At 46.4% G+C, this 26,413-nt stretch overlaps 1 protein-coding gene across 3 annotated transcripts in view; it reads right to left on the bottom strand.

Annotated features, from left to right (window-relative positions):
* LOC146855075 (tetraspanin-11-like) overlaps positions 1–26,413 on the bottom strand; it is an 899,585-nt gene that overhangs the window by 458,107 nt on the left and 415,065 nt on the right. For 2 of the 3 annotated variants that reach the window (XM_085652574.1, XM_085652575.1), the window contains 2 exons: positions 10,188–10,262; positions 7,756–7,860 (listed from right to left, as the gene is read on the bottom strand). In XM_085652574.1, the coding sequence (XP_085508700.1) occupies positions 7,756–7,860; positions 10,188–10,262 (180 nt within the window). The remainder of the gene's footprint in view (positions 1–7,755; positions 7,861–10,187; positions 10,263–26,413) is intronic. The other variant, XM_085652576.1, reaches the window with a different exon arrangement.

The following is a 26,413-nucleotide window of genomic DNA, read 5'->3' on the forward strand; positions in this document are numbered from 1 at the left end:
ACTCCGAATATCAGTACTGATGTATGTCATCCCTTTTGTTGAGAAAGGAAGAGGTTGCCTATTATAATGGGACGTCCTTCAATCATCTACGTATAGCTGAGACTAGTGAGAAAGGAAACACCTGAGTAAAATAAATATGCAGCGAAAACGATGTAATGGTTGAATTCTATGATTGACTTCAGAGGGTAGGGACGTGAACCGGGACGGACGTGTCTAGCATAAGTTAAACATGCTGGTCTGTAGCAAGACAATGTGGCCTGAAAGGGTGACGGAGTATATGACATTGTAGGGAAAACGTAGTATAACAAAAACAACCAGGTGGGAAAATAAAACTCACGTTGAACACCTTCATCAGTAAGAAAACTCAAACTGTGGGGCTAGCAAAACAATAATTCGGCAACTAGGTTAAATGTTATTGGAACATTTAAACAGTCTGCCGCTCCTCCTGGGGCAGAGGCAATGAGGGACTACCTTCCCTACTTAGAGATCCCTTCCTGCCTGACGGGGATTTGTGTGGTGTGACGGAAGACACAACAGCGACATCTTCCCTCACAGAGCTGCAGGTGTGCCCAGCAGGGGCTATGTTTCAATCACCCATTTGCCAATGCGGGCCCCGGGGGAAGTGAAGGTCGCAGACCAGCCTTCCCCCGGGGAATTCGCGCAACGACCGGAAGGACATGGTGGGGGTGGGATCATAGGAAGGAGAGGGGCGGGAGTTGGGAGGGTATATAGGTGTCAGGAGAGGAGTATCCGGCCTCTTCCTGACACCTGAGCACCACCGGGGGGGAGAGAGAAAAGTTTGTCGGAGATTAGCGTTATGCCCTGGCTGGGCTAGGGAGAGCGTCTCGGTTGCGAGGCCCCCAGGAGACGATACGGCGCGGTGGCTGGCTGGGCAGTAAGGCGAGCGCGAGTCCGGACGGCCGGGTGCAGCGTTTGCGGCCAGGCGTGTACAGCAGACGCAGGCCTGGAGTGTCGCGCTGAGGGTGGCGTGGACGTGCGAGGACCAGATCTGCTGCGGTGGGCACCGGAACATGGGATGTGGCCGGTAAGGGGGGGCATCCTGAGCTGGGGAGAGGGAGCGGGAGTCCGGCTGCGTGCCCGCCGGCGGGTTTTGTGTAATGCTGCCTTCGCCCGCAGGAGGAGGGGGGGGGGCCTGGAGCCAGTGCGCGCGTCTGCGGTGGGCCCTGTAGTCGCGGCGGGCGGTTTGAGGCGGGGACGGCGAGATCGGCTGCGATGCCGCGTCTGTTGCTGGGAACCTGGGTTTGAGCCTCGCGGTCGTGTTCCCACCTTATGTCTGGGCTAATCACTTCACCCCATGCTGGCATGTGTAACGTGCATGCGGGGCCCTGTACGCGATCCATTACCTTCGGGTCGAGTTCGCATTCGCGGCCGCGTCGGTGATCCTGGGCAAATTTTTTCACCCCCCATGCCTGTTTGGGTACTGTCAACAGGGATACATGTAAGGTGCTCCAATACCTTCGGGTCGAGTTCGCTCTCACGCCTCAGCCGATTTCGGGGGCGAATCGCTAATCGACAGGCATGCATGAGTGAAGGGACCATGGAGCCATGTGCAGCGCTTCCACGTCATCGGGTCGAGTCACGCTATGTACTGCTGCGGGGATCTTTTCTTGGCGGTGTGCGGAGCCACCAAGGAAGCACCTATTGCGAGGTGGGGGTATGGGCCCATCAATTCTTGGACCTGCGCCATTTCTTTATTTGGTCATGGTGCACTGGGGCCGCCCGGAGGCTTCGGCATAGGAGGGAGGTGGGGGGGGGGGGCAGGCGACAGCTTGGTGTCGGTTGTACTGCGAGGGGTATCTGGGACAGGGGCGAGGGACTGCCAGCACGGCATGGGGCTCGGTGGTGCTTGGGCCCACCTGTTTGTGGCGACCTGGTGGGGGGAGGGGATCCAGGACCAGCGGGGCGCAAAACGGCTCTGAGACGCTGGCCAGAAGCAGTAGGGGGGTCCGCGGCGGCCTGCCCTCCTTCGAGGGATTCGCGCATTGAGCAACGCAACCTTGTGAATCCTACCGAGTTCCGAGTATGTGCGGTGTGATGGGTGGTGTGGCTGGGGTTGGGGGTGCAGATGGAAGACTGTGACGGTGTGTGACGGAAGAGGAGTTGGTGTGCCGGATACAGTGCGATAGGCCAGATGTCCGAGGGCTTGGTGTTATGCTGTGAAGATTGGGTGTTCACGCCCTGGTTGGCACCGGGTGCTACTGGTTAGGTCGGTGCAATGAGCGACAGGCGTCTCCGATGGGGCCTTGGAGGGGGGGATTGCCAGGGTGGGGGGGGAGTGCAGGTAACCAGTCCATTGTGTTATTTGTTTCAGGCGAGTGCGGCCTCAGACGGCGCAGGGGCAAGGAGCTCCGGTCTGGAAGAGGAGGTCCTGGACGGACGCTCAGGTACCTGACTGGGGGGAGTTTTAAGGCTTGGTGTCGTACTTTGCTGATACCGTGTCCACGCCCTGGTTGTCACCGGGTGCTCAATTTCTGAGTTTATGCCATGGTATTTTCCTTCAATAAGGTGTTCAGTGGCGCTACATGCAAAGTTTTGGTACGTCGCCAATGGGGCCTTGGAGTGGGGGATTGCCTTGGAGGGGGGGGGGGGGGAGTGCAGGTAACCAGTCCATTTTGTTATTTGTTTCAGGCGAGCGCGGCCGCAGACGGCGCAGGGGCAAGGTGCTCCGGTCTGGAAGAGGAGGTCCTGGACGGATGCTCAGGTAAATGGCTGGGGGGGTTTAAGTCTTGGTGTCGTACTTTGCCGATACCGTGTCCACGCCCTGGTTGGCACCGGGTGCGCCATTTCTCAGTTATGCAATGGTATTTCCTTCAATGAGGTGGGGACAATGCTGGAGGCCTGGGGAACCCAGGGCCCACATGACGCGCAGCTGGTCAGCGGGGGAGTTCGGTGGTGATACATGCGAGGATTGGTACGTCGCCAATGGGTCCTTGGAGTGGGGGATTGCCCTGGAGGGGGGGGGGGTGCAGGTAACCAGTCCATTCTGTTGTTTGTTTCAGGCGAGTGCGGCCTCAGACGGAGCAGGGGCAAGGAGCTCCGGGCTGGAAGTGGAGGTCCTGGACGGACGCTCAGGTAAATGACTGGGGGGGGGGTGTACGTCTTGGTGTCGTACGTTGCCAATACCGTGTCCACGCCCTAGTTGTCACCAGGTGCTCAATTTTCTACGTGTATGCAATGGTATTTCCTTCAATGAGGTTGGGACAATGCTGGAGGCTTGGGGACCCAGGGCCCGCATGACGCACAGCTGGTCAACGGGGGAGTTCGGTGGTGATACATGCAAGGATTGGTACGGCGCCAATGGGGCCTTGGCGTGGGGGATTGCCTTGGAAAGGGGGGGTGGGGGGTGTGTAGGTAACCAGTCCATCTTGTTGTTTGTTTCAGGCGAGTGCGGCCGCAGACGGAGCGGGGACACGGAGATCCACGGGGGATGGCAGCTCCGGTCTGGAAGGGGAGGTCCTGGGCGGACGCTCAGGTAAATGAATGGGGACGTTAATGTCTCGGAGTTGTACTTGGAAGCTTAGGTTTCACGCCCTGGTTGGCACCGGGTGCTCATTCCTCGGTGTATGCAATGGTAGTCCTTCAGTAAGGTGGGGACGATGCTGGGGGCCTGGTGAACCCGGGGCCCAAATGACGCGCGGGTGGGCAGGGGCCTGGGGGCCTCAGTATCTGGAGCGTGAGGGTCGCGAGGCGTGCCGAGGGCAGTGTTCTGCAGGTAGGGACTTGCATGGGGAGTGGGACTGGTAGAGGTAGTTTGTGGGCCACTTGTTATGATATTCACCTCTCGGTAGGCGTCGCAGTAAAGGGGGCTGCGGGGGTGCGCCGGAGGGGTAGCGGAGGAGACGGAGAAGGCTTGGGCCGCTGCTTGAGGGACCCGGACAGGGTTGGGGGTTTTTCGGGCACTGCACGATGCGTGTGGGGATCGTCACCGGGGTTGTGGCTGGCAACAATTTGGAAGCAAGGATTCTGGCTTGCGGGGTGTAGTTTCGGTAGGGGGGCCAGGACCTATGTCTCAATGGTAGGTCTTGTGCCTACTCTTGTGAAGGATCTCGTAGGACAGGGGTTCGAGTCCGCACACGCTGTCGGTGTCGTATGGTGGTAAATGTCACACTCTCCTTTAAACATCAGGGAGATGTGTTCCGTGTCAGGGGCAAGGAGCCAACATACGGTGGTCGTGTCGGAACACCGCTGACACTTTGGCTATTTCATCGGGGGCATCTGGGAGCATGGTAGTGCAGGATACAGGAGACGAGTTGACGTGGTACCGGTGGGGCAGCGGACATGGGCGCAGTGGCTGTGGTGAGGGGGAGTGCAGGGGGGGGGGACTGAGGCACCAGTGATTGGTGGCGAGCGAAAGGAGGGCCTTATGGCTGGGGAATTGGGGTTGCCACATGTGGAAGGTAGTTTAACGGCGCTGCAGACTATTTAGGTTTCGTTCGAGGACTGGGGCCGACAGGAAGTGGCTCCTTTAAGGAGTGGCACGAATCTTACGCCTGAGGGCGGGCACGGCGGTGGCATCAGGATGGCTGTTAGGGGGTGGGGGGGGGAAGTCGGAGATTGGGGAGATGGCAGTATAGGATGGTGTGTGGTGCCGTTCTAGTAAACAGAAGGGTTTGGGCGGGGATTTGGAGAGATTGGGGGATGGAAGGGACAGGGTCTTAATTCTTACGGGACTAATCATTCCTTTTTCTACTGCAGGTAGGGGGAGTGGCCTGGGATCCAATGTGGTCGCATGGACAGGTGGACACTCTCCCGAACGTTGGGCAGCAACAGAGGCGACATAGCGGGTGTACGGATGTCATCTGGCGGGGGAACGCAGTCATTTGGGATGTTTGATGATTGTGGGGTGAATGGTGGAATTGACTCAGGGTGAGCGTGGCGGCCAGTGTGGCGTGACTGGGCCGTGCGATATGGGAACTGGCTCCACTACAAGCAAAGGCATTGGAGAGAAGGTTCTTCGAAACAGGGGGTTCTTTGAAACAGGGCAGGTCTGGTTTACTCCAAGAGGCTTGGCAGGGGATATGTTTCATTGCAAAGGAACTTGGGAAGCGGGTTAGGGAGAAGCGCTGCGCATTGCAATGCAGGGTCTCTGGGGGACGTCTAGCATGCTTACATGACCAGGAGCTATAGCTCAATGGTAAGTCATGTGCCTGTGGTTACAAAGGATCTCACAGGACAAGGGTTCGAGTCCAGCAAACGCTGTCAAAGTGTCATAAGTTGGCGAAATTTCAAACTCTTCTTTGAGTCAGGCTGCAGTGAATGAGGCTGTTTGGGGGACACTGGTGGCCTGGTTGGGGAGGGGGCGTTTTCATGGATGGGGAGGCTCCTGGACATGTTTCTTGGTTACAAGGGACACTGGAGTAAGGGTGGATGGTCATCCACCGATGGTGCATTGCAGAGGAGGAACTTTTTTGGGGGCGGTTACACATGCTTTACAACTACTAGCTCTAAGGTATGGGGGACTGTTTGAGGGGACGGTTGGTTTGGGATGGAGCACTTTTCATGGCTGGATTGCTTTGGAAATGTACATTGTTGGAAAAGTGCGCTGGCTTTATGGGTGGATGGTAGGCCACCGATGGTGCTTTGCAGAGGATGGATTTTGAGGGCTGTTGGACATGCTTACGGGGGAAAGGCCCGCAGGTAATGGGACTATTGGACGAGGCACAGGCGGTCTTGTTTGGGGCTGGGACGCTCTTCAGGGATGGGGGATTGGCCTGGAAGGTTACTGGATTACAACGGATAATGGCTGTACGGGTGGTTTGTCATCCACCGACTGGGCCTTGCCAAGAAAGGAGTTTGGGGTGCGATGGACAAGGATTACAGGGGGATGGTCCGCTGTTAAAGAGACGGAGGGAAGAAAGACAGGTGGTTGTTTGCATTGGTACATTTTTGTCACGGACGGGGTTCGTGGGGGAAAAGCTGCTTGTTGCCGCTGGACATAGTTTTCAGGGGTGGATGGTCATCCACCTGGTGCTTGGAGCGTTAGGATGGCAAACTGGGGACCGGTGGTCATACTTAGAATAGGTGCGCCTTTCGCAGTCTGGGGTGTCCCGGCGCGAGAGGACGTTGTACGGGTGTCGCAAGGTAGACTGGATGGAGGCGAAAGGCGCCCTAGAACTGGGGGTGGGGCAGGGAACCGCCCTCTGGGGGTTTCCCTGGTTGGCGGTGCTTTGGAGGGGTGGGTAGTCACATACGGGCGGATCCACCCCTCGGCGGTACACAGGTGACTGATAGCGGGCGCGGGAAGCAATGACCAATGAAGGAAATTACACTGAGGATGCTTGGAGGGCAAGTGATGGGGAGAGGAAGGAGGTCACCGAGTGAATGGGGGAAGAGTCTAACAGGTGAGATGGTTTTGAGAATGGATGAAAGGAGAATGAGTCGGTATGGGTTCGGGAAAGTATATTTATTGCATTTATGTACTGTCGAATAAAGTCTAAATGATTGCAACCATGTCCTAATAAAATGGCCTTTTACGCTTCAAGTAACAGTGTGGAGTGTGGTTCTTGCACGATGCGGGCCCCGGGGGAAGTGAAGGTCGCAGACCAGTCTTCCCCCGGGGAATTCGCGCAACGACCGGAAGGACATGGTGGGGGTGGGATCATAGGAAGGAGAGGGGCGGGAGTTGGGAGGGTATATAGGTGTCAGGAGAGGAGTATCCGGCCTCTTCCTGACACCTGAGCACCACCGGGGGGGGGAGAGAGAAAAGTTTGTCCGCCCACCCACCCTACAGACATTAAGTGAAGGGTTGGGATAGAATTTGGGCTGAGCGTGCCAGTTTAGGGCAGGGTTGCAGAGTAGAGGCGTCACGGTGCTTTGGAGGGGTGGGTAGTCACATACGGGCGGATCCACCCCTCGGCGGTACACAGGTGACTGATAGCGGGCGCGGGAAGCAATGACCAATGAAGGAAATTACACTGAGGATGCTTGGAGGGCAAGTGATGGGGAGAGGAAGGAGGTCACCGAGTGAATGGGGGAAGAGTCTAACAGGTGAGATGGTTTTGAGAATGGATGAAAGGAGAATGAGTCGGTATGGGTTGGGGAAAGTATATTTATTGCATTTATGTACTGTCGAATAAAGTCTAAATGATTGCAACCATGTCCTAATAAAATGGCCTTTTACGCTTCAAGTAACAGCGTGGAGTGTGGTTCTTGCGCGAACGTTTTTGTTTAGAACTTTAAACTCATCTCCCAGTGACGTAAAACAAGTAGCCGACAATAAACTAAGTTTTCTTCCTGTCCATGGCAAATACAGGCAGGGGAAATGAGTGACAGTTACCCCGCCCTTATTATGGAAGGGCAACGGCCACTGAGACCTGGCAGTCCTTCGGTGGACCGCCTGCCAGGTCAGAGGTTTACAATGGCAGAGCCCGCGCAACGCCAGTGTAAACCTTACCTGGGCTCCTTTGAATATAAAGAGAACACTTACAAATCTAAATAATCAATCTACAAATTTGTTTGCAGGTTTTGACCCAATAGTTGATGCTCTGTTCCAACTTATTTAAAGGATTTCTCCGTGTGCTCCGATTTACTTCTGGAAGATCCGCGGTGAGCCACTCGGAATTAAGTTTCCAATCAGCAGTCTGCATGAAATATGAATATCCCTGCACTCATTTTATGTGACAGCTTGAGATGGAGCGAGAAACAAGCCAGCTCGACAGCACAGATTGCTGAAACCAAAATGAAACAAGGATTAAATACCAAAATATATCACGAGGACAGGGTGTGTGCTCTTACGTCTTGCTGCAGGCGGTCGATCGCTTGCGTCAGGGGCTCTTTTCCCGGCTGACCGTAATTGTCCATCATGGTCTGGTTCAGGTGCTGCTTAAGCTCCTCACCTAGCTGCATACCAATAAACAGAATAATGAAAATGAGGGTGAAATGGAATGTATTCAGACCTCCGCACGCGGTAAGTATGAGCGACATTTCAATTATAATGACACGGGGGGCGAGGCTCTCAGACAAGCCTCCCGCGGTTTGATGAGCCAATGACACGTGTGAAAAGTCACGCGGTGAGACGGAGCGCTGTGATTGGCTTACTTGATCCAAGCTATTAAAGTACATTGAGTCTCCCTTCAAGGTTCAGGCTTACTTTTTAATCAAGATCAGCTGCAGCGGCAGTGCTTCCAACAACGACCGCATTAGCGTTCTGATGATGCAAGCACTGCACTCCAGGCAGAATGCTCAGAAGCAGTTGTTTTATTGCAAACAATCTGACTCCAATACCCATCCAGTTCCCCTGTGTATCATTTATGTCAAGTAGCCACGCACATAATCCCCACATAATTCCTCCAGTCAGGACATTCGGGAGTGGAGGGCAGGGGGCTGATGCTGTGAAGAAGTGTCACAAAAGAGTCCTACTCACATAGCGACACAATAACAGACCCCCAGACTTGTGCTGCCTGGGTTCACCAGTTTTGTGATTGAAAAGGCAACATTTGTGGCACAAAATACCGGCATTTGCTGTTTTTTTCTAAAAGGCAGAAGCTTTGCCAGTCACAAAAATACTACTTTGCCTGTGGTGAATCCCAGCCGGAGACTGGACAGATCACGGTCTCTGCAGACCTCATTCTCAAAGCTCTGCTTTCAGCATAGACAACCTGCGTTCCAGTGGTGATAACAGCAGTGGCTGATGAGAGGCACAAGAGATACAGGAGAAGCGGTGCCAGGGTACAAGAGGCACGGGGCTAAAGAGGAGGGGGCTGGAGGGATGGTAGCTGAAAGGAAGACACCTGTACAGGTGGCACGTTTATTGGTAAGTCCAGCAACACCGAGACTCAGGCAGCAGCTGCTGACCTCTGATTGAACCCTGCCTACATTCAGCACGGGCATGGAACTCACGTGCCAGGAATGCAGCATTCAATCCCCACACCCCCTTCCCTTCAAATGCACAAGATTTTAGGCACATATCACATAATTTCCAAATATACACTGAGAAATAAAATAAAGAACACGAACGAGGGAGCCTGCAAAGGAAAAGGAGAGAACAGAAACAAAACAATATAATAATGTAATTGCAATACAACATATTCCAAATATGTCGTACCTAAAATTGATTCATTTGAGAACCTCCCTAACATGTCAAATAGGGACCTTCCCTATACATCACAAAACCCCGAAAAAGTTTTGGTAGGAACTTTCTTCTCGCAGAGGTAGGTCGACCATCACCAATGCTCGTCTTTTTGGACACTTCAGCTCGCATTTTCTCAGTTTCTTCGGACCCGACACCATGACCACCATACTTTTGTTCCACACTTTGGCATTCTCCAGGACCACCACATGACCCTTTACCTCTCTCGCCAACATCGGGGATAGAAACTTAGAATGGCCTTTCTTCACATGGCGAGGAATGTGGGCTCTCACCCAATCTCTGCCACATACACCAACCTCTCGCCTGGAACGGACATCAATCTTTGCACTATACTTTTCTTGTACACGACTATGCACATTCAACACATTTCCCACCTTCTCACAGTCCATTTCCCCTGTTAAATTAAATGTCGGGTTGACCTGCCGACATTTAACGAAGCTTGAGGTACTAAACACCTCAGGCAATTATCAATGCCTGCAAACTCCTAATTCCCAACCATGGATAAACAAGGGCTAACACATGGGTTAGCATTAACCGACTAACTCGTAATCAGGTCCTCTGTGGATACAATGCATGGTCCAGAGGGAAAGTTTCGAAGAATGCTGGTAAATTTGCTCCCCTTCTCTCCCTGCCACTATAGATCCGGGTAGGTCAGTGTCTGGCCTCCCGAGAGATTTAGAAGCTTTATTCTGGTCATAGACAGCAGAGAGCCATTATGGCTGTGCCTTCAAGCATAATGGAAAATGGCCACCAGAGTCTGACTATGTATAACAAATGCCATTGTTTCCTTCAAAGAAGGATAAATAGCCTCTATTATATCTCTGTGTGGGAGCCAGCACTTATTGTGCAGAAATTGATTTACTTGATAACATCTACTGCATCTTCAGTTAAAAATGCCCTTCATTTTCCTTTTCAGAACGTTTTAAGATGCTACTTCATATTGAAGTTGCAAACGATCAAAAATAGTGCCTCCTGGCTTTAAATACATCTTTACAAAGCATCACACTTGTTTTTCAGTCAAACCTTAAATACCAGGCCTTAATGAAATGAAAATGAAAATGTAGAACATGGAACTTACCTTTTGATAATAAACATATGCTAGAACACCAGCTACCAATTCGATGAGAAAGACCAAGAGCAACATCGAAAAATACTGCAAAACAAAGCAGAACGCACATTTGAGATGCCGTCATTTTGACTGCTTACAATAGAAGACATTTCAGAGTATTTTCAGAAGCATTAACGTTGTTCTTACTGTTCAATATTTAAAATGTAGAATACCCAAAAAATTGAGATACTCAAAGCTTGAAAGTATCTCATCAAAATGCACATTAACTTATTCTAACCATCAAATACACAATGATGAATTAGCAAGTTTTAATACTTGACACATCCCAAATGCTTTCAATATCCCGTAATTTTATTGAATCATTAGGGCACCCTCCAACAAAAATACACTTCTTAATCTCTCATCTAGTGTAGATTTCTCAACAGTCACATCAGAGAATGGTAGATGAAAAATTGTTTGTACCCCAACTCTGCAAAATATTTGCCTCCTACTTTTTAAAATGTGAGATGCCCACAGGTATGCTCAAGCCACCACTGGCAGCCATCCCCCGAGACCGTGTCTTATGTTGATGAAGAGTGAAAAATAAATTCACTCAGTAAAACAGCTTGGATTGCCCCACCTTCTTTGTGGGGGATCGGAGTAAAATATATATATATATATATTCCACAGCAGGATCCCAGGGGTACCATCATCCAAAGAAAGGCGCAACACCAGGAAACAGACTCCAAAGGCAAAATTGATAGTTAAATGATTATTTATTCAAGCATCAAGTGTCCAAGTGACGCGTTTCGGCTGCCAGACATGTGGCCTTGATCACATATATACCTCGTTCTCCACAATTCCTCTCCACGGGACCAAAAACGAGAGTGGACCCAATTTCAGTGCAATTTTCAGTTTATTCACACCAAACATTCTCCGCCATGACGCGTTTTGGCAGATACCTGACTTGATCACATGACAGCGCTACATACTGTGGGATACCCATTTAAAGTGACAGTGTGCAAGTGGAAATGTATAGACATAGAAGAAATCCTCCATATCGTTTTTTTATCATACAAACAATGTCCGCATAAATGCACAGTATCAATATTCTTTGTAGATAAACCTTTTGAATATGGTTCAAATACCCTAATTTTATAAATACACAGTGTATCCTACTGTATAATCATAGACCCCATGATCTTAAAATTAATTGCATAAATGAATTTTGATACATTGATCTCTTATCGACTCTATATTACATTAATCAATTGTAAACATATTTTCAGTGCATAACCTATTTAAAAGTGCTACCCTAAGTGCAAAATATATAAAGTGCAAGTGTTAAAATCTAATTGTAAACATGTAATGACTATATTTTCAGGGACATCTATTTGTGATCTAATATCATATTCAAAGATAACCCTAATATGATTGAAAGTGCAAAGAAGCAAGTGCAAAAAAGACACATTTGTACTGTAAATACACAGTTTTAGTTATTCCAATCCGTAGGTAGTCGATTCCCACAATTGTGATCAATATATAAATATGCATATAAATAATTAAATACATATACATATTAATAAATACAATTCAAATACCTCAAACTAGATAAAAACTGTCTAAAATACACATTTTTTAAATATTAATATATATATATATATATATACACAGTTCATTATCAATGCCGACGCGTTTCAAGGTGTGAACCTCTTCATCTGGGCTGCAAGAAAATGATGCTTGACATACGTGTCACTTTCATTTCCGGCTCTTTTTATTATTACAAGCCCCCAAGTAGGCGTGTGCTGCATCCCACGTCACTTCTATGTATGCTGGGACTTGAAGTCCGTGACATGATCAAAGTATTCACTTTTAGTAAATTCAAGTGTCCATTTTCAATTGATGCAATTTAAATACCTTAAGTAGGTTGTGTGCGTTTCAGCAGGTTCAGCAGGTTCTTTGCAGAACAGCATTGTGCCACAGGAGTCCTGAAAAGGTTTCTGATTCTGGCCTCGCTCAGCTGGAGAAAACATACTTCTTCCTGGAGGCAATGGTGTCCTCCCCATGGCCATGCCGCCGTGTGCAGTAATGAATCAACAATGCTGAAGAGGAAGATGGCGGCCGGCTAACGTAACCGGTCGGGAGCTCTCTACCTACAAGCTGATTCTCAGTTACAGCAAACTTCAAAAAGAATTGCGACAACCTCGCTACGTTGGAATCTTGCAAGAAACGCTCACCAGCACCAAAGAGATCAAAATCGGGTAAAACCGTGCTTTTTTCATCTTACCCGCATCGGTCATGAGATTCAAGACTGATCAATTCACTGGGCTCGTGGACACAGGATTGAACCCGCTGCGGGTGCCGCGGACGCCGCGTGTAAGCGGCAGCGCACTGTTAGGTGTCTGGGCAGAAGCACAGGGGGAAAGGACCAGCTTCTGGAGGGCCGCTGCTAGGCTCTCGTTCCGGGTCGGTCAGGGCAGAGCAGCGGAGATCGTCCCCGCCCAGAACCAGCCTCGGGAGCGGATCTTGGAGCTCTCTGTAGGAAAAAGGTGCGCGGAGCACCAGATCCCTTGCCTGAGAAGGGAGAATTTCGCCACAAGGGAAGAAAAATTAAAGGTAAGAGTGAAGGGTTGTATGAGGAGGGCAAAGAAAATAGAGGGACCCCCCCCCACAAAGACTATAAATGCAATAGTCCCTCCCAAAATTGCCAAGTCGACGGTAAGCAAAAACTGTATGCTAAACCTTCATTCCCTAAAAACACTAGCAGGTTGTAATTCGACACCGGGGAATGTAGGGGAGACCGGCAAAACTGGTAGTGGAAGTGGAACCAGCTATTGCCATAGGAATAGGCAATTTCTGGCAGACTGCCCTCCGACTACCCTTAACTCAAGCGTTCCTCAGATTACCCCCGCTAGCACTAAGAAAACAAGGGGTAAAAGAACTGATTTAATTGAAAAAACTCCATCAGTTCCCTTCATCAGGATCAAAGTCAAACAGACCAGGTCTAAGGCACTTTTGCTAGAGACAGGTCTAAAACCGAAGGTCACACCTTCTCTTAGATCTTTTTTTAAAATCCAAATTCAAGTGGAACAAGCTTCAGAAACGACTTTGGAACCTATTTCAGATAGCGCCATTTTCAATCGAGATAATCTAATAAACAGCACCACTGTGATCAAACCGACTGAAACAGAGGCAGAGACCACGATGGATTCTGCACCAGAGTTGGATCAGGTATCTAGGATGGCTGATCCATCCGAGGCTATAGTTACAGACTCAAGCATGATCGATCAACAGAGTTCGATTTCATCGAACAGTCTACTCGAAACCGTACTGCTAGAAATGAGGAACAACTTTGCCATCTCGGAAAAGAACCAAACGAAAATCCAAGAGACATGTGAGGCTTTCGACACCAAGCTAAACGCTTTGGATGAGAGAGTTAAAGTAGTGGAAACAACAGTGGGGCTTCTTAGTAAAGAAATAGAATCTTCACAAAAAGAAATCAGTACATTAAAGTCAAATGAAGCTGCTCTCTGAGACAAGCTAGAATCTATAGAGAACCAGTCTAGAAGAAATAATATTAAAATGTTGAATGTACCGGAGGGCAGAGAGGGTGGAGACATAAAGAAATTTGTAATAACTTTTTTAAATGAGAATTTCTCCTGGTCAGATCCTATAGTTTTGGAAGATGATATACAAATTTTCTGTACTCCATCCCTACGGATGTGTCCTTACTAGTAGCAGGAGATTTTAACTGCCACTTTGAACCCTTACCGGGGATGGACCATGGTGCACTTGCAACCGAGGATGATTACTGGTCCATTCCGCAAGTCCAATCTCCTCACATCAGGTCCTGGTCCCCTCTAGCGGTCCAAATAACGGCCCTCACACTAAGCCACTCAATCAGGGCTTGTAACGGACGCACCAATTCAGATACTCCTTCCAGGTGCACATACAACAAAAAGGGCCACGAATCGCGTCTAGACTACATTATGGTTCGGACACAGTCGTGGTCAAAGGTTATCGACCTCGAGATTATTGCAAGGGACGACAGTGATCACAATTTGCTGAGGCTGGAGCTGGCTTCTCCGGTCACACAACTGAAGGATTTAGGACCCAGAGATGCCCGAGTAGACAGGTTAGTCCTAACCAATGACCGGCGCAGGGTCAAGTGGGACAAGGTGGAGGCATCCCCTGAGGACCTGGCAAGATTGTATAATTCAGTCTTGCCGTGTTTTATCGAATTAGATGTTTTAATAACCCAAGAACCTTCTCCAGATTTTAATATCAAACTGCAGGCCCTGCATACGAATCTCGTTAGTATCTTGTCAGATATGTTTAATCCAGTAGCAACCAAAAGAAAGAATAGGACCCCCCTTTCCTCTTGGTATAATGATGCTTGTCGCCTGGCAAAAAAAGAGTTGATTCGGGCTGTAAAGCAAGGCAACGATAAGATCCTTATCGCCGCCAAGAGAACTCATTATAAAGCTATGCTGAAGCTGGCCAAACAGGATTGAGACCATGCAAAATGGACCGATCTGTCATGCGCCCTAGAACAGAGAGATGCCCGTAAATTTTGGTCTATAATCAACACAGGAAGTGGGGATCCTAAACCGGCCACTGAGCCTAATATAGAGGCTAGTATCTGGGAAGACCACTTTAGAGCCCTGTATGCCATCGAAGTTGATATGGACACATATCCGGCACTATCAGCACTGAATGACTCCTATGATTGCATACAGTTTTCGCCTGAGGAAGTTGTTAATGCCATTTCGAAAATTCCACCTAGCAAGGCCCCTGGGCTAGACAAATTGCCGGGAGACCTCTTTAAACACCAAATGGAGATCTGGGGACCATACCTATGCATTTTATTTAATGCAATCTTGAGAGGAATGAACGTGCCCTGCACTTGGTTGGGCGCAGAAATTGTTCCCATCTTCAAGAAGGGTTCCCCCTTGCTACCGGCTAATTACAGACCCATCAGCCTCATAGATGTCCCGCAAAAAATCTTTGCGCGGCTCATCCTTGAACGACTTGAGGACTGGATGGAGGAGCACGCTATACTGAGCCAATACCAAGCGGGGTTTAGGAGGAACACCTCTACCATGGACCAAATCTTTCGCTTGTTATTACTATTCCGGAAAACAGCAAAGATCGAGGGTGGCAGCCTCTACATGGTATTCGTGGACCTCCGCTCCGCTTTCGATTTAGTACCCCGAGGGAAACTTTGGGGCGTGTTGGTCAGTCTGGGGGTACCCCTACCAATCCTGACAATACTGATCAAGTTGCATGAGGGCAATTTTGCCCAGGTGCGTCATGGGAAGAACGGGGCTTTAACCTCTAAGTTCCCCATTGGCAGAGGGGTGAGACAGGGGTGCGTTCTAGCACCCACCCTGTTCTGCCTATATGTGAATGGTGTGATTTCTCATCTTAATAGCGCCCTTAACAACGACGCCCCAATTCTGGCAGGTAGCAGGGTGCCAGCAATTATGTTTGCGGATGACACCCTGCTACTTTCCAAATCACCAATGGGAATTCAGCGTGTCCTTGACAGTTTCGAGGACTTCTGTAGAGGTCGAGGCCTGGAAATTAATGTGAACAAAACAAAGTATATGGTGTTTAATCCTTCACCTTCCACACGGCCAAACCCTAAACTTGATTCATCAAAGCTAGAAAGGGTAAAAACTTTTGATTATTTAGGAGTAACGCTGAGCGAAAATCTTTCATGGGCTCCACAAATTGCCAAGGCGCAGCTGAAATTAGCCCAGTATGTTGGGGGTATCCTTAAGTTTTCCAACACGTCCACATACAAACCAATTAAACCCCCGCTTGAAGTATATAAGAGCCAGGCCAGGGCAGCAATTCTATATGGAGCAGAACTTTGGGGGCACCTACCTGGGCTGGAACTTCTTAAAATTGAAAACAAGTTCATCAGACAGTTACTATCACTTCCACAGAGTACTCCGATGCATCCTCTGAGGATGGATCTGAATCTGAGGTCGATGGATGATGAACTAGCTTTGAAGCCCCTTAGGTACTGGCACAGGCTGTGGACTACACCAGAATTATTGTATTATAGATTAGAGCTGAAGGAAATTCTGGCAAGCAACTGTGTACCAAAAATCCCTTGGTTTGTGTTTATAAAATCCCAGTGCATCAAACTCGGGCTGGATGGCATGTGGTATGAACCGGAACTAAGCTGCAAGATGATCTCACGGAAGATGCTCACTAAGATCTATGTGGCCGAGAAACAAAACAGAGTGCAGACTGCCCCTAATATTGGAGTTTTAACTAAATCTTTTTTAAGTGTCAAGGATTTTTATCAATTTGAGAATTTTATGGATATTATTTATCCTATACCATCAAGAAAACTTTATTTGCAATGGAGATACGGCACACTACCTCTGCGAGCTTTCACTAGCAGCTGGGCATCAAATTCTGTTGAGACCTGCCCTGGCTGTAGTTGTGTTAAAGAGGATGAGCTCCATGTATTATTTTTCTGCCCTGCATACACAAAAGCTAGGAAGCAGTGGATAGTGCCTATCTGCAAAAACATGGGTTTTCGGCAATGTAGCCATGCTTTTAGAATTTTAAAAACAGACACATCTGAATGTATAGTTTTTGCAGTTTCTAAATTCCTCTTTGCAATGTGGAACAGGAGAAGGGGACTATGTATTACTTAATGTATTGTAATGATATATTTCATTCTGTGCCAAGTTTGTCTGTATATATATTTATTTTTTTATGTACTTTTTAAGGCAAATTGCCGAAATAAAGATATCTTGATGATGATGATGATGATATACAAAGAGCGCATCGAGATCCATTCGGGAAAGATAAATTCAAGAAAAATCCAAGAAAAATCCTTATTAATTTCAAAACTTATTCCCTCAAGGAAAAAATATTGGGTGAAGCATTAAAGAAGGGAGTATATAATAAGGATGATTGGAATTTCCGAATTAGATCTGATGTTGCCAAGGTGACGCAAGAAAGACAGTGGCAACTTGGACAATTTATGTCTGAACTAAGAGATCTTGGGGCGACAGTGCAGATGAGATTTCCAGCTTCTTTGAAGATTATGTGGAGAAACAAAATGCACAATATCAGAGATCCAAAAGAGGTTGAGCAGCTATTGATACAAATGAAAGAACAACAATAAGAGTTTAACCTTTGAGCCAGGTAGGTAGGGAGCTCAAACGGGCAAACATTTTTTGGCAATGAAAGGAACAAGGGAGGCTTCCTCTGGGAGGGTTTTTAGATGTATTATAATTCAAATAAGAAAACAAGCGCACCAAAAGGGTGGGGAGCAAAATAGGGAAAAAATAAAAAAATGTCCTCAAAACAATAAAAGGAAAGTCGAAGGGGATCTAAAGGTAAATGAACTACCCCCCAACTCTGAGAAACAATCTACCCCATGGATGACTCATTGTTAATAAAGATTTTATCTTGGAATGTTAATGGTCTCATGATTAAAAACCGAAGGAGGTTGATTTTTAAATACCTGAAACTGTCCGACTGCAGTATCTTGATCCTTCAGGAGACTCATTTGTTGAAGGAAGAGTGGGAAAGTATTATAAAAAATCTTAGATGGGTAGACTCTTATGTCTGCACTAACCAGAACTGTAATACTAAGGGAGTAACTATTTTATTTAAAAAAACAGCAAAAGTATCTGTAGTGACAAGTACAGTTGACAACAAGGGAAGATGGGTCATTGCGAATATAAAAATACAAGGTAAACCATTTACTATAGTCGGTTACTACGGCCCTAACTGTGACGACCCTGAGCCTTTGCAAAACCTCTATACTCAGTTACTAACAACGTCCTCCCCTATAATTTGGGGAGGTGAGTTTAATATAATACTAGATCCAAAGTTTGACAGACAACCCCCTAGGAAAATGAACTTACCAAAAATGAGACAATGGATCTCACTGAGTATAAAAGATCTTGGACTGGTAGACATCTGGAGAGAAAAAAACCCTGGTAACAAGGGATATACCTTCCAAAATAAAAGACTGGGCCACTCTTCCCGAATCGACTTCTTTCTTCTAGACTCTAGTCTAGCGCCAAATATTACCAACGTAGAACACACCCCGGCGCATTTATCAGACCACTCAGCACTAGTCCTGACCCTTCAAGTGGGAAAAAACAACGTCCCGGGGCGCTGGACAGTAGATCGCTCGATTTTCCTAGATAACCAGTATATAGATCTACTCATGATGGAGTCTGCAGAATTCTTTAGGGTAAACAAAGAAGGGATGCCCTTACAGGTGGTCTGGGATACCTATAAAGCAGTAATGAGAGGTAAAATCCTCAACATAGCAGCCTGGAAAACCAAGACGAGTAAATCCAAGATCAGACTTAAGGAGGAAGAGATAAAGATTCTCGATGATAAACTTGAAGGAGACCTACCAGACTTAATCAGAGCGCAATTGACAGCTGAGAGAACACTTAAAAAGGAAATTTGACTGATCACTTAGAGATGAGACTAAGAGAGAAATGGGAGACGAGCAAACTTTCACACCATGAATATGGTGAAGGCTGTGGGAAGTTATTAGCGTGGAAAACTAAGACAGAGCAAACCAGGAATAAGATATCCAGGATATGCAAAGGCCACTCGAGTGTATTAACATCAGAAGACGCAGAAGTGAGAGAAGAATTTCAAAACTTCTTTAGTGGTCTATATAAAGAAGAATGTTTCCCGAATGAAGCTCAGCTCCAAAACTACCTGGAAACCATAGACCTTCCCTCCATCACTAACGAAGAGAGAATAGAGCTTAATAAACAAATAGATGAAGAAGTCCAAGCGGTTATCAAAAGCCTCAAGAGAGGAAAAGCACCGGGTCCAGATGCCCTACCGAATGAACTATACCAGTCACTAAGTAAAGTTTTAATCCCACACTTAACAGAACTAATGAACGAGAGCTTCATTAATAAAATAGATCTTCCGGTTTCATGGAATGAAGCGATTATTAGTATTATATTGAAGCCTGGTAAACATCCAGACCACTGTGAGTCATACAGGCCCATATCCCTTTTAAATTGTGACTATAAGATCTACACTTAAATCTTAACAAAAAGGCTGACCAAAGTAGTTAATCCCTTGATCAATAACAACCAGAAGGGCTTTATGAAGGGACGACAGATACAAGAACTGACTCAAGAACTTATTTCAGCAATAGATGTAGCAACCCAGGAAAAAGTACCCTTAGCTAGTATCACCATGGATGCAGCTAAAGCGTTCGATAGGGTTAACTGGCTATATTTGAACGCTGTGGTAAATAATTTAATTACCGGGACTTAATTTGATACAGAAACATAATAAAATAGCTCAGTAAATAAGAGGCAGAATCCGTGGTATTAGAGGTTCGGAATAGGCTTTATTCCAGTGGTCGATTATAATCGGTTGCTCCAAGTTCCATCACCACGAAGGTTCAGGAAGTGAAGTACATACGTTATTGACAATCAATTACTTTTATACAATAGGCATTACAGTGAGGCCAATACAAGAGGCGTAACAATTGATAGTGGTGATAATATATTCATACGTAGCAAAAATAGGCATAACTGGGAGTGATGAAAGAACGTCATCAGATGTGATGTCATAAGAGGGTGGTTACATGAAAGTATTTCGCAATGTCAGCAGAAATACTTGGCAGAGATGCGCGCGCAGCAGTATGACGTGTAATTGACGTGCAACTAGGGGGTGAAGGGGACTTGACATTTAGCTCTACATGTGGCGACAGAAGTCTGGAGGGTCAAGTCAACCTAATCCCAAATCATATCTAACATCCTATGTTTAAAGAACTAAGTTATCCAAAAGAGAGGTCTCTTCGAGTAGAATCTTATTCTATACTGACTATACTGACTGTTAGTGCGTGTACAAGCGTCTAAGTGTCTACACTAGATGCGAGGGCGGAATCTTCCATAGTAATAGGGCTATGAATTACTTGCATAAAGACAGAGAAGCCGGGCCTTTGCTCGGTAGCTGGAAGAATGTTTACTTAAACTACTAGACAGGAATGCATCGGGCAGGGAACGGAGCAGATAATTTCGAAGGTGAAATACAGTTTTTTGGCAGGCAGCAGGCTTCGTGAGCCGCGCAGAGAATGAAACAAAGTTCATGGCCACAGATGCAGGCTCAGACTGGAGCTTTCAGAGGCAGAAGGCAAGAAGAGTTCGAAGACAGAATCAGGGCCTACTTGCCTGGACTGTAAAATGGCATAAGTGAACCATATAAAGCCGGTGGCCTTTCATACTTAGGAATGGAATATCCGGCCTATTCATGGCGGATCTGACAGAGGACATGTTGACGATGGACGCACATGTGTTTGCGTCTTTATAACTGGAACTGGAGGGAACATACATGTACTTGTAACATGCACATAGAACCGTTGGGGTCCAAGATAGGGGACATAACTGACCAGAAAAATCCATATTTCCACATTCCCTCCTTGTCCCCTACTTGCCCGTCAAGAGATATCAATCTTCATTAATCCATTGATCTGTTCATATAGCATCATTTGTTCTTCTTTCTTCTTCCGGAATCTTGAATGACAATCTTGATGTGGAATGCACGATGTGGCACACAGACCACAAATCGCTGGTCCACATTGTAGACATAGACAGCAACTGAATAGTATGAGAAGGCCAATACCTAGGAAAGATAGGACCTTCCATCCAAAGGTAGATAATATACTCCAAAACCAACTGGACCAAGTCCAGGTGCCTGGATTCTGGTGTATCTGGCTTACAATCTTATGAAGGCGAGTTATGGCTTTATATACAGATGGCGAATTTTCTGGTATGAAAATGCAACAGCTTGATCCGATGACCCTACAAGCTCCGCCCCTATCGGCCAGGATGACGTCAAGGACAAGACGATTTTGAAGCACAACAATCCGCATAGCAGACTGTTCTTCTGTTAAATTGCCTAAGGCGGAAATAGTTTCATTCACTACTGCTTCAAGGGTTCTAGTTAATCTACGTATCAGCTTACTATTAGTAACGGTACCTATATAGGGAAAGAGACCTTTATTGAAATCTGTGTATTTTTCCCATGCTGTTTCAGTGTAATCGACTATTGGGAGATCTCTCCTTACTCTATTATATACTAAATGAGTGTTTCTGTGATAATCAGGAGGAGCTAGAAAAACAGGTGGCAAAAGAAATCCAATGTAGCAAGTACCATCCCAATCTAGAGGTAAACGTACATATGCCGTCTGACCACATATGAAATAGGACTGGCGGGAAGCTCTAAATGTAGACTTGCCTTGATCACTAAATTCTACTACAGTGGTGCATTTACTATGGCCCATATGTATGGAACCATTCTTTTTTACACATAATTCACCTTTAACTGGAAATATTGACATAGCGGGCAAAATTGGAGTAGCTTCGGATTCGACATTTAGGATCATAAGATTAAGCGTAAAATTACCTAATCCATACACTTCATTTTCTAGATCAGTACCTGTTCTCTGAGGAAGTCCCTCCTTGTTAGGGTGGCAGACTTTAAGCAAAACTAAGTTCAAATTTCCCCATACCCAGTTATCTTGATAACCTGCAGAATTCGAATCTAGGGAATTGATTAAGCTAAACCATGCTCCACAGGAGCCGTTGTGTGTGAACGGGTATGGAAAGAGAGGTAGAATTCCTTTATAATTCTGATAGGGAGGGAGTCGGCCACATATCCAACAATTGGTAGCATTACTGACCTGATGGGAATGATGTAACATATTAATAAACGTGTTATTGCGCAGCGCAAATCTATAAGACAACTCAAGCGGAGGTAATTCACTAAAAGAATGTTCAGCAGTAACATTGTAAACATGTCTAGAAATAGGATAATATATGTGCAACAATATACTTGCAGTAATTATTAAAAGACTTGAGAAAAACAAAATTAATAACGTCACTATGCAATGACTACGCAGTGATTTACAGTACGCCTGTCGTTTCAACATTTTTTCGGGTGCTTTCTCTATTCAGGTCCAAGGGATACATGTCAGAGACAATTCAACCGCTTCACCTTGGAGAGGACTTAAACAATCAAATTGCTCGACTGATTGGGCCTGAGCTTTAATTTATAATGTTCAGAATTACTTTGTTCAACAAAAGGAAGTTTTGAGTCAATGGGTGAAGTCACACAAGGTGTGGTATTCACATCTGATTTTAGTCCATGAAATTTTTTGATATGACTTGAATGAATCCAGCCTTTCCTGCCCTCGATCTTCACGGCTGTTCTTGTGGTGAGCAACACCAGCTGGGGCGTCCTCCACCTAGGTTCCAGCTGAGTCTTTCGATCAAAGTTCCTCACGAGGACCAAGTCTCCCGGAACTACGTCATGGGGTTTCACCTCAGTGTTGTCAGGAAAAGCTGCAGCTACCTGTGAACGACAAGATTGTAGTGCAGACATCAAGGAAGCCAAGTAATCTGTCAGCATGTTACAGTCAATATCAGTTATTTTGCGTGGTATAGGCGTCCCCCACATATTTGGTGGTCTGCCGAAGATCACTTCATACGGGGATAGCCCTGTTCGAGAGTGTGCTACCATTCTTGTGTAAAAGAGTGCAACTGGTAATGCTACTACCCAGTCGACACCTTTCTCTCTGCATATTTTGGATAATCTTATTTTCAGAGTCTGATTATGTCTTTCTACGAGACCTGCTGCTTCGGGGTGTCGGACACAGTGGAATTTCCACTGATAGCCTAACAAAAGTGAAACGTGTTTCATTAATTCGGATGAGAACGGCTGGCCGTTATCTGAGTGAACAACACGTGGTAAACCGTATCGTGGGAAGAATTCTCGAACCAACTGTTTGGCAGTAGTCGGGGCAGTGTAATCTGAAACCGGGTATGCCTCCGTCCAACGGGAAAGAGCACATACAACTACGAGAACATATTTGTATCCTCTACATCGTTCCATCTGGATATAATCCATCTGGAGGACTTCAAAAGGATGATCAGGAGGATGAAATCCACCCTGTTCTACGGGAACGCTTTTTCCTGGGTTGAACTGGCAACAGATCATACAGGTACGAACTTTTTGTTTGGCTGCAGCTCGTAAATGTTTATTGAACCAAATGTGTTGAATGCTATCTAGCATAGCTTTTTCTCCTAGATGTGCGGGACTATGTACGGTGTTAATTATAACCTGGACCATTGAATCAGGAAGGAACCACCCAGACTTTTCCTTCATCATCCATCCTTGATCCGTTTGGATCCCTCCTAATTCAGTCCATTTCTTTATTTCGTCTGGTGTAGCATGTGTCTGTATGTCAATTACGTCAAGAGTAGGATCTTTAACTGTCATGCAATGTGTTGGCGGCGGGACTATTGTCTTTGTCATGTCGGATGTTTGAGTTTGAGCAGTCTGTTTAGCTGTTCTGTCAGCTAGATCATTGCCTTGAGAAATGATATCAGTAACTTTCGTATGAGCTTTACATTTCATGATTGATATTGCAGTGGGTAGATGTATTGCATCTAATAAGGCATGAATGAGGGGTCCGTGCTGAATGTGGGCACCGTGGGAAGTTAAATAACCTCTCTCTCGCCACAGCACGCCGAAGTCATGTACAACTCCGAATGCATAACGTGAATCAGTGTATATGTTGACTTTTTTATTTGTGGCTTGAATACAGGCTTGTGTCAGAGCGATGAGCTCTGCGGCTTGAGCTGACAAAGTATTTATACGATTTGTTTCAATGACTTCAGTATCTGTTGTGACTGCGTAAGCAGCCACTAACTCTCCTGTTTTTGTTCTCATACATGAACCATCTACATACAATGTCAGGTCTGGATCTGACAATGGGACATCGGTTAAGTCTTGTCTGGGTTTCGTCGTGATTGTAATAACTTCAATACAGTCATGAGCTAATGGGTCTGTTCCAATCACAGGTAAAAGTGTGGCAGGATTCAATGTGTTACAGCGTCTGATTTCTATATGTGGCTGAAACAATGTTAGTTCATACCCTGTAAGTCGTGCTACAGTCAAGTGTTGTGTTTGTGTTCTATTTACAAGAACCTCTACTGCATGTGGTACTTGAACTGTCAATGGATGTCCTAACACTATGGCATCGCTTTGTCTCATTGCTAAAGCTGTCGCTGCCACTGATTTCAGACACGCAGGCAAAGCCTGAGCTACGGGGTCTAATGTACTAGAAAAATAAGCACATGGTTTGTGTGCTCCTGCTTGTTCCTGTGTGAGTACTGACAGGGCAGTACCTTCTCGTTCTGTAACAAAAAGTGTAAACTGTTTTCTGTAACATGGCGTTGCTAAAACAGGCGCTTGACATAAAGCTTTCTTTAAGCTTTCAAAAGCTTGTGTATGTTCCTGAGTCCAAGGGAGAACAGTCGATGTGGCTGCCCCCTGCGTTGTCAACTGAATGAGTGGTTTTGCTAGAAATGCATACTGAGGGATCCACTGCCTACAATATGAAGTGAGGCCTATGAAAGCCCGCACCTCCTTTTGTGTCTTGGGTATTGGCATGTTAGCTATCAACTGAATGCGGTCGGGTGTAAGCTGCCTTCCCTCCTTGGACAGCGAGTGTCCAAGATAAACAACTCGCTGGACACAGAATTGCAGCTTAGAAGGGGACACCTTGTGCCCCTTTTCGGCTAGAAATTGTAAAACTGTCAGTGATGCTTTCTCACATTCGGGTTCGCTTCTAGCGGTGATCAGCAGATCATCGACATATTGAAGCAAAGCAGTGTTAACTGGCATGTGGATACTGTCGAGTTCTCGTTTCAGTGCTTGGCTATAGATGCTGGGGCTTTCTGTAAATCCTTGAGGTGCGCGTGAGAATTTAAAGCTACGTCCATTTAAACTAAATCCGAACAAATATTGGCTTTCCGGATCTATTGGGACGCTGAAAAAGGCATTCTTGAGATCAATTACAGTAAAGAATGTTGCTTCGGAATCAATAGCTGTCAGTAATGATGAGATATCTGGGACCACAGGGAATTGTGGCACAATGCATTTGTTCAATTCGCGCAGATCAATAACCAATCGATATACTGGTGGGGCCTTCGGATCTGTTCGTTTAAGAATCGGAATTATCGGTGAATTACATACATTGGAGTCCGTTTCTACAACCACTCCTTGGGCAATGAGCTCGTCAATGATTTGTAGTAAAGCCACTACAGCATCTGGTGGTAACTTGTATTGTCGCATTCGTGGTAGTACCACTCCTGCCTTTAATGTGACTCGATAGGGTGTAATATTCATGCAACCAACATCAGTAGGGCCTTGTGCCCATAGATGTGTGGGTAAAGTCTGCAATCGGGGATCCATGTCTCTAGACACATAATGACCTTTAAAATCACGTAAAAACAATCTTACTCCTTCCGGAGAACAACATATTATAGCTCCTAGAGCTTTCAGTGTTTTTATTCCTAACAGGTTTTCTGGACATGATTTAGTAAGCAATAAGTCTGTAGTTCGGGTCAAAGGTCCTATCGTAAGTGGAAGAGGTTGTGACACTTCATTAACAATAGGTTTTCCTGAAAAACCAAGGGAAATATTCTGAGAGCCTGAGAGGGGTGCCCCTGTAACTTCACTACGTTTTATGGTTGTTCGACTTGCCCCTGTATCGAGTAAAAATTTTCTGTCTTGGCCTAATAATTCACTATGTACATAAGGTCCTTCTTGATCTACAGGGATCTCGATAAGGGGTAAGTCAACTTCCCTCTCTAGGCTGGTTCATGCGTATCGCTGGTAATCAGGATAGTCGTACTGTGCGGTCTGGTACAGTTGTCTTGTCGTAGTTTGTGTGGCAGCAACGGGCAGCGCTGGTGCAGCTGGCACAAATTGTATAGACTGTGGTGGAGCTGGCATGGACTGTGCATGCTGCGGGGCTCCTTGTTCATTCTGATCCTGTCTAGGTGGCCGTGGTCTTTCTTTTGTATTACCTATGGCGATATTATGTTTCAAAACTGGACAATCGTGTACGTAATGACCTGGCTTTTTACAATAATTGCATGTCCCTTTTATAGGTCCTGTTGAGTCACTGGAATGTGTCATACCCTTTTTATGTCCTTCAGCTGGAACTGTCTGGGAGACTAGCATTTTCATTTTCGTGTCTTTCATGCGTCTTTGTTCATGATCTTGTTCCTCTCTAATTCTATTGTGATGGTACTGTAACATTTGTAACATTTGTGATGGGGTGTTACCTTGCCAGGTACTCTCGAATTTTAATACTCTATTCTTCACTTGAGGCAAGGCATTTTCTACTAATTTGGTCACAAACAGATGTGGGT

Source organism: Triturus cristatus, chromosome 4_1 (assembly GCF_964204655.1).
Source record: "Triturus cristatus chromosome 4_1, aTriCri1.1, whole genome shotgun sequence".
Classification (NCBI taxonomy): Eukaryota; Metazoa; Chordata; class Amphibia; order Caudata; family Salamandridae; genus Triturus; species Triturus cristatus.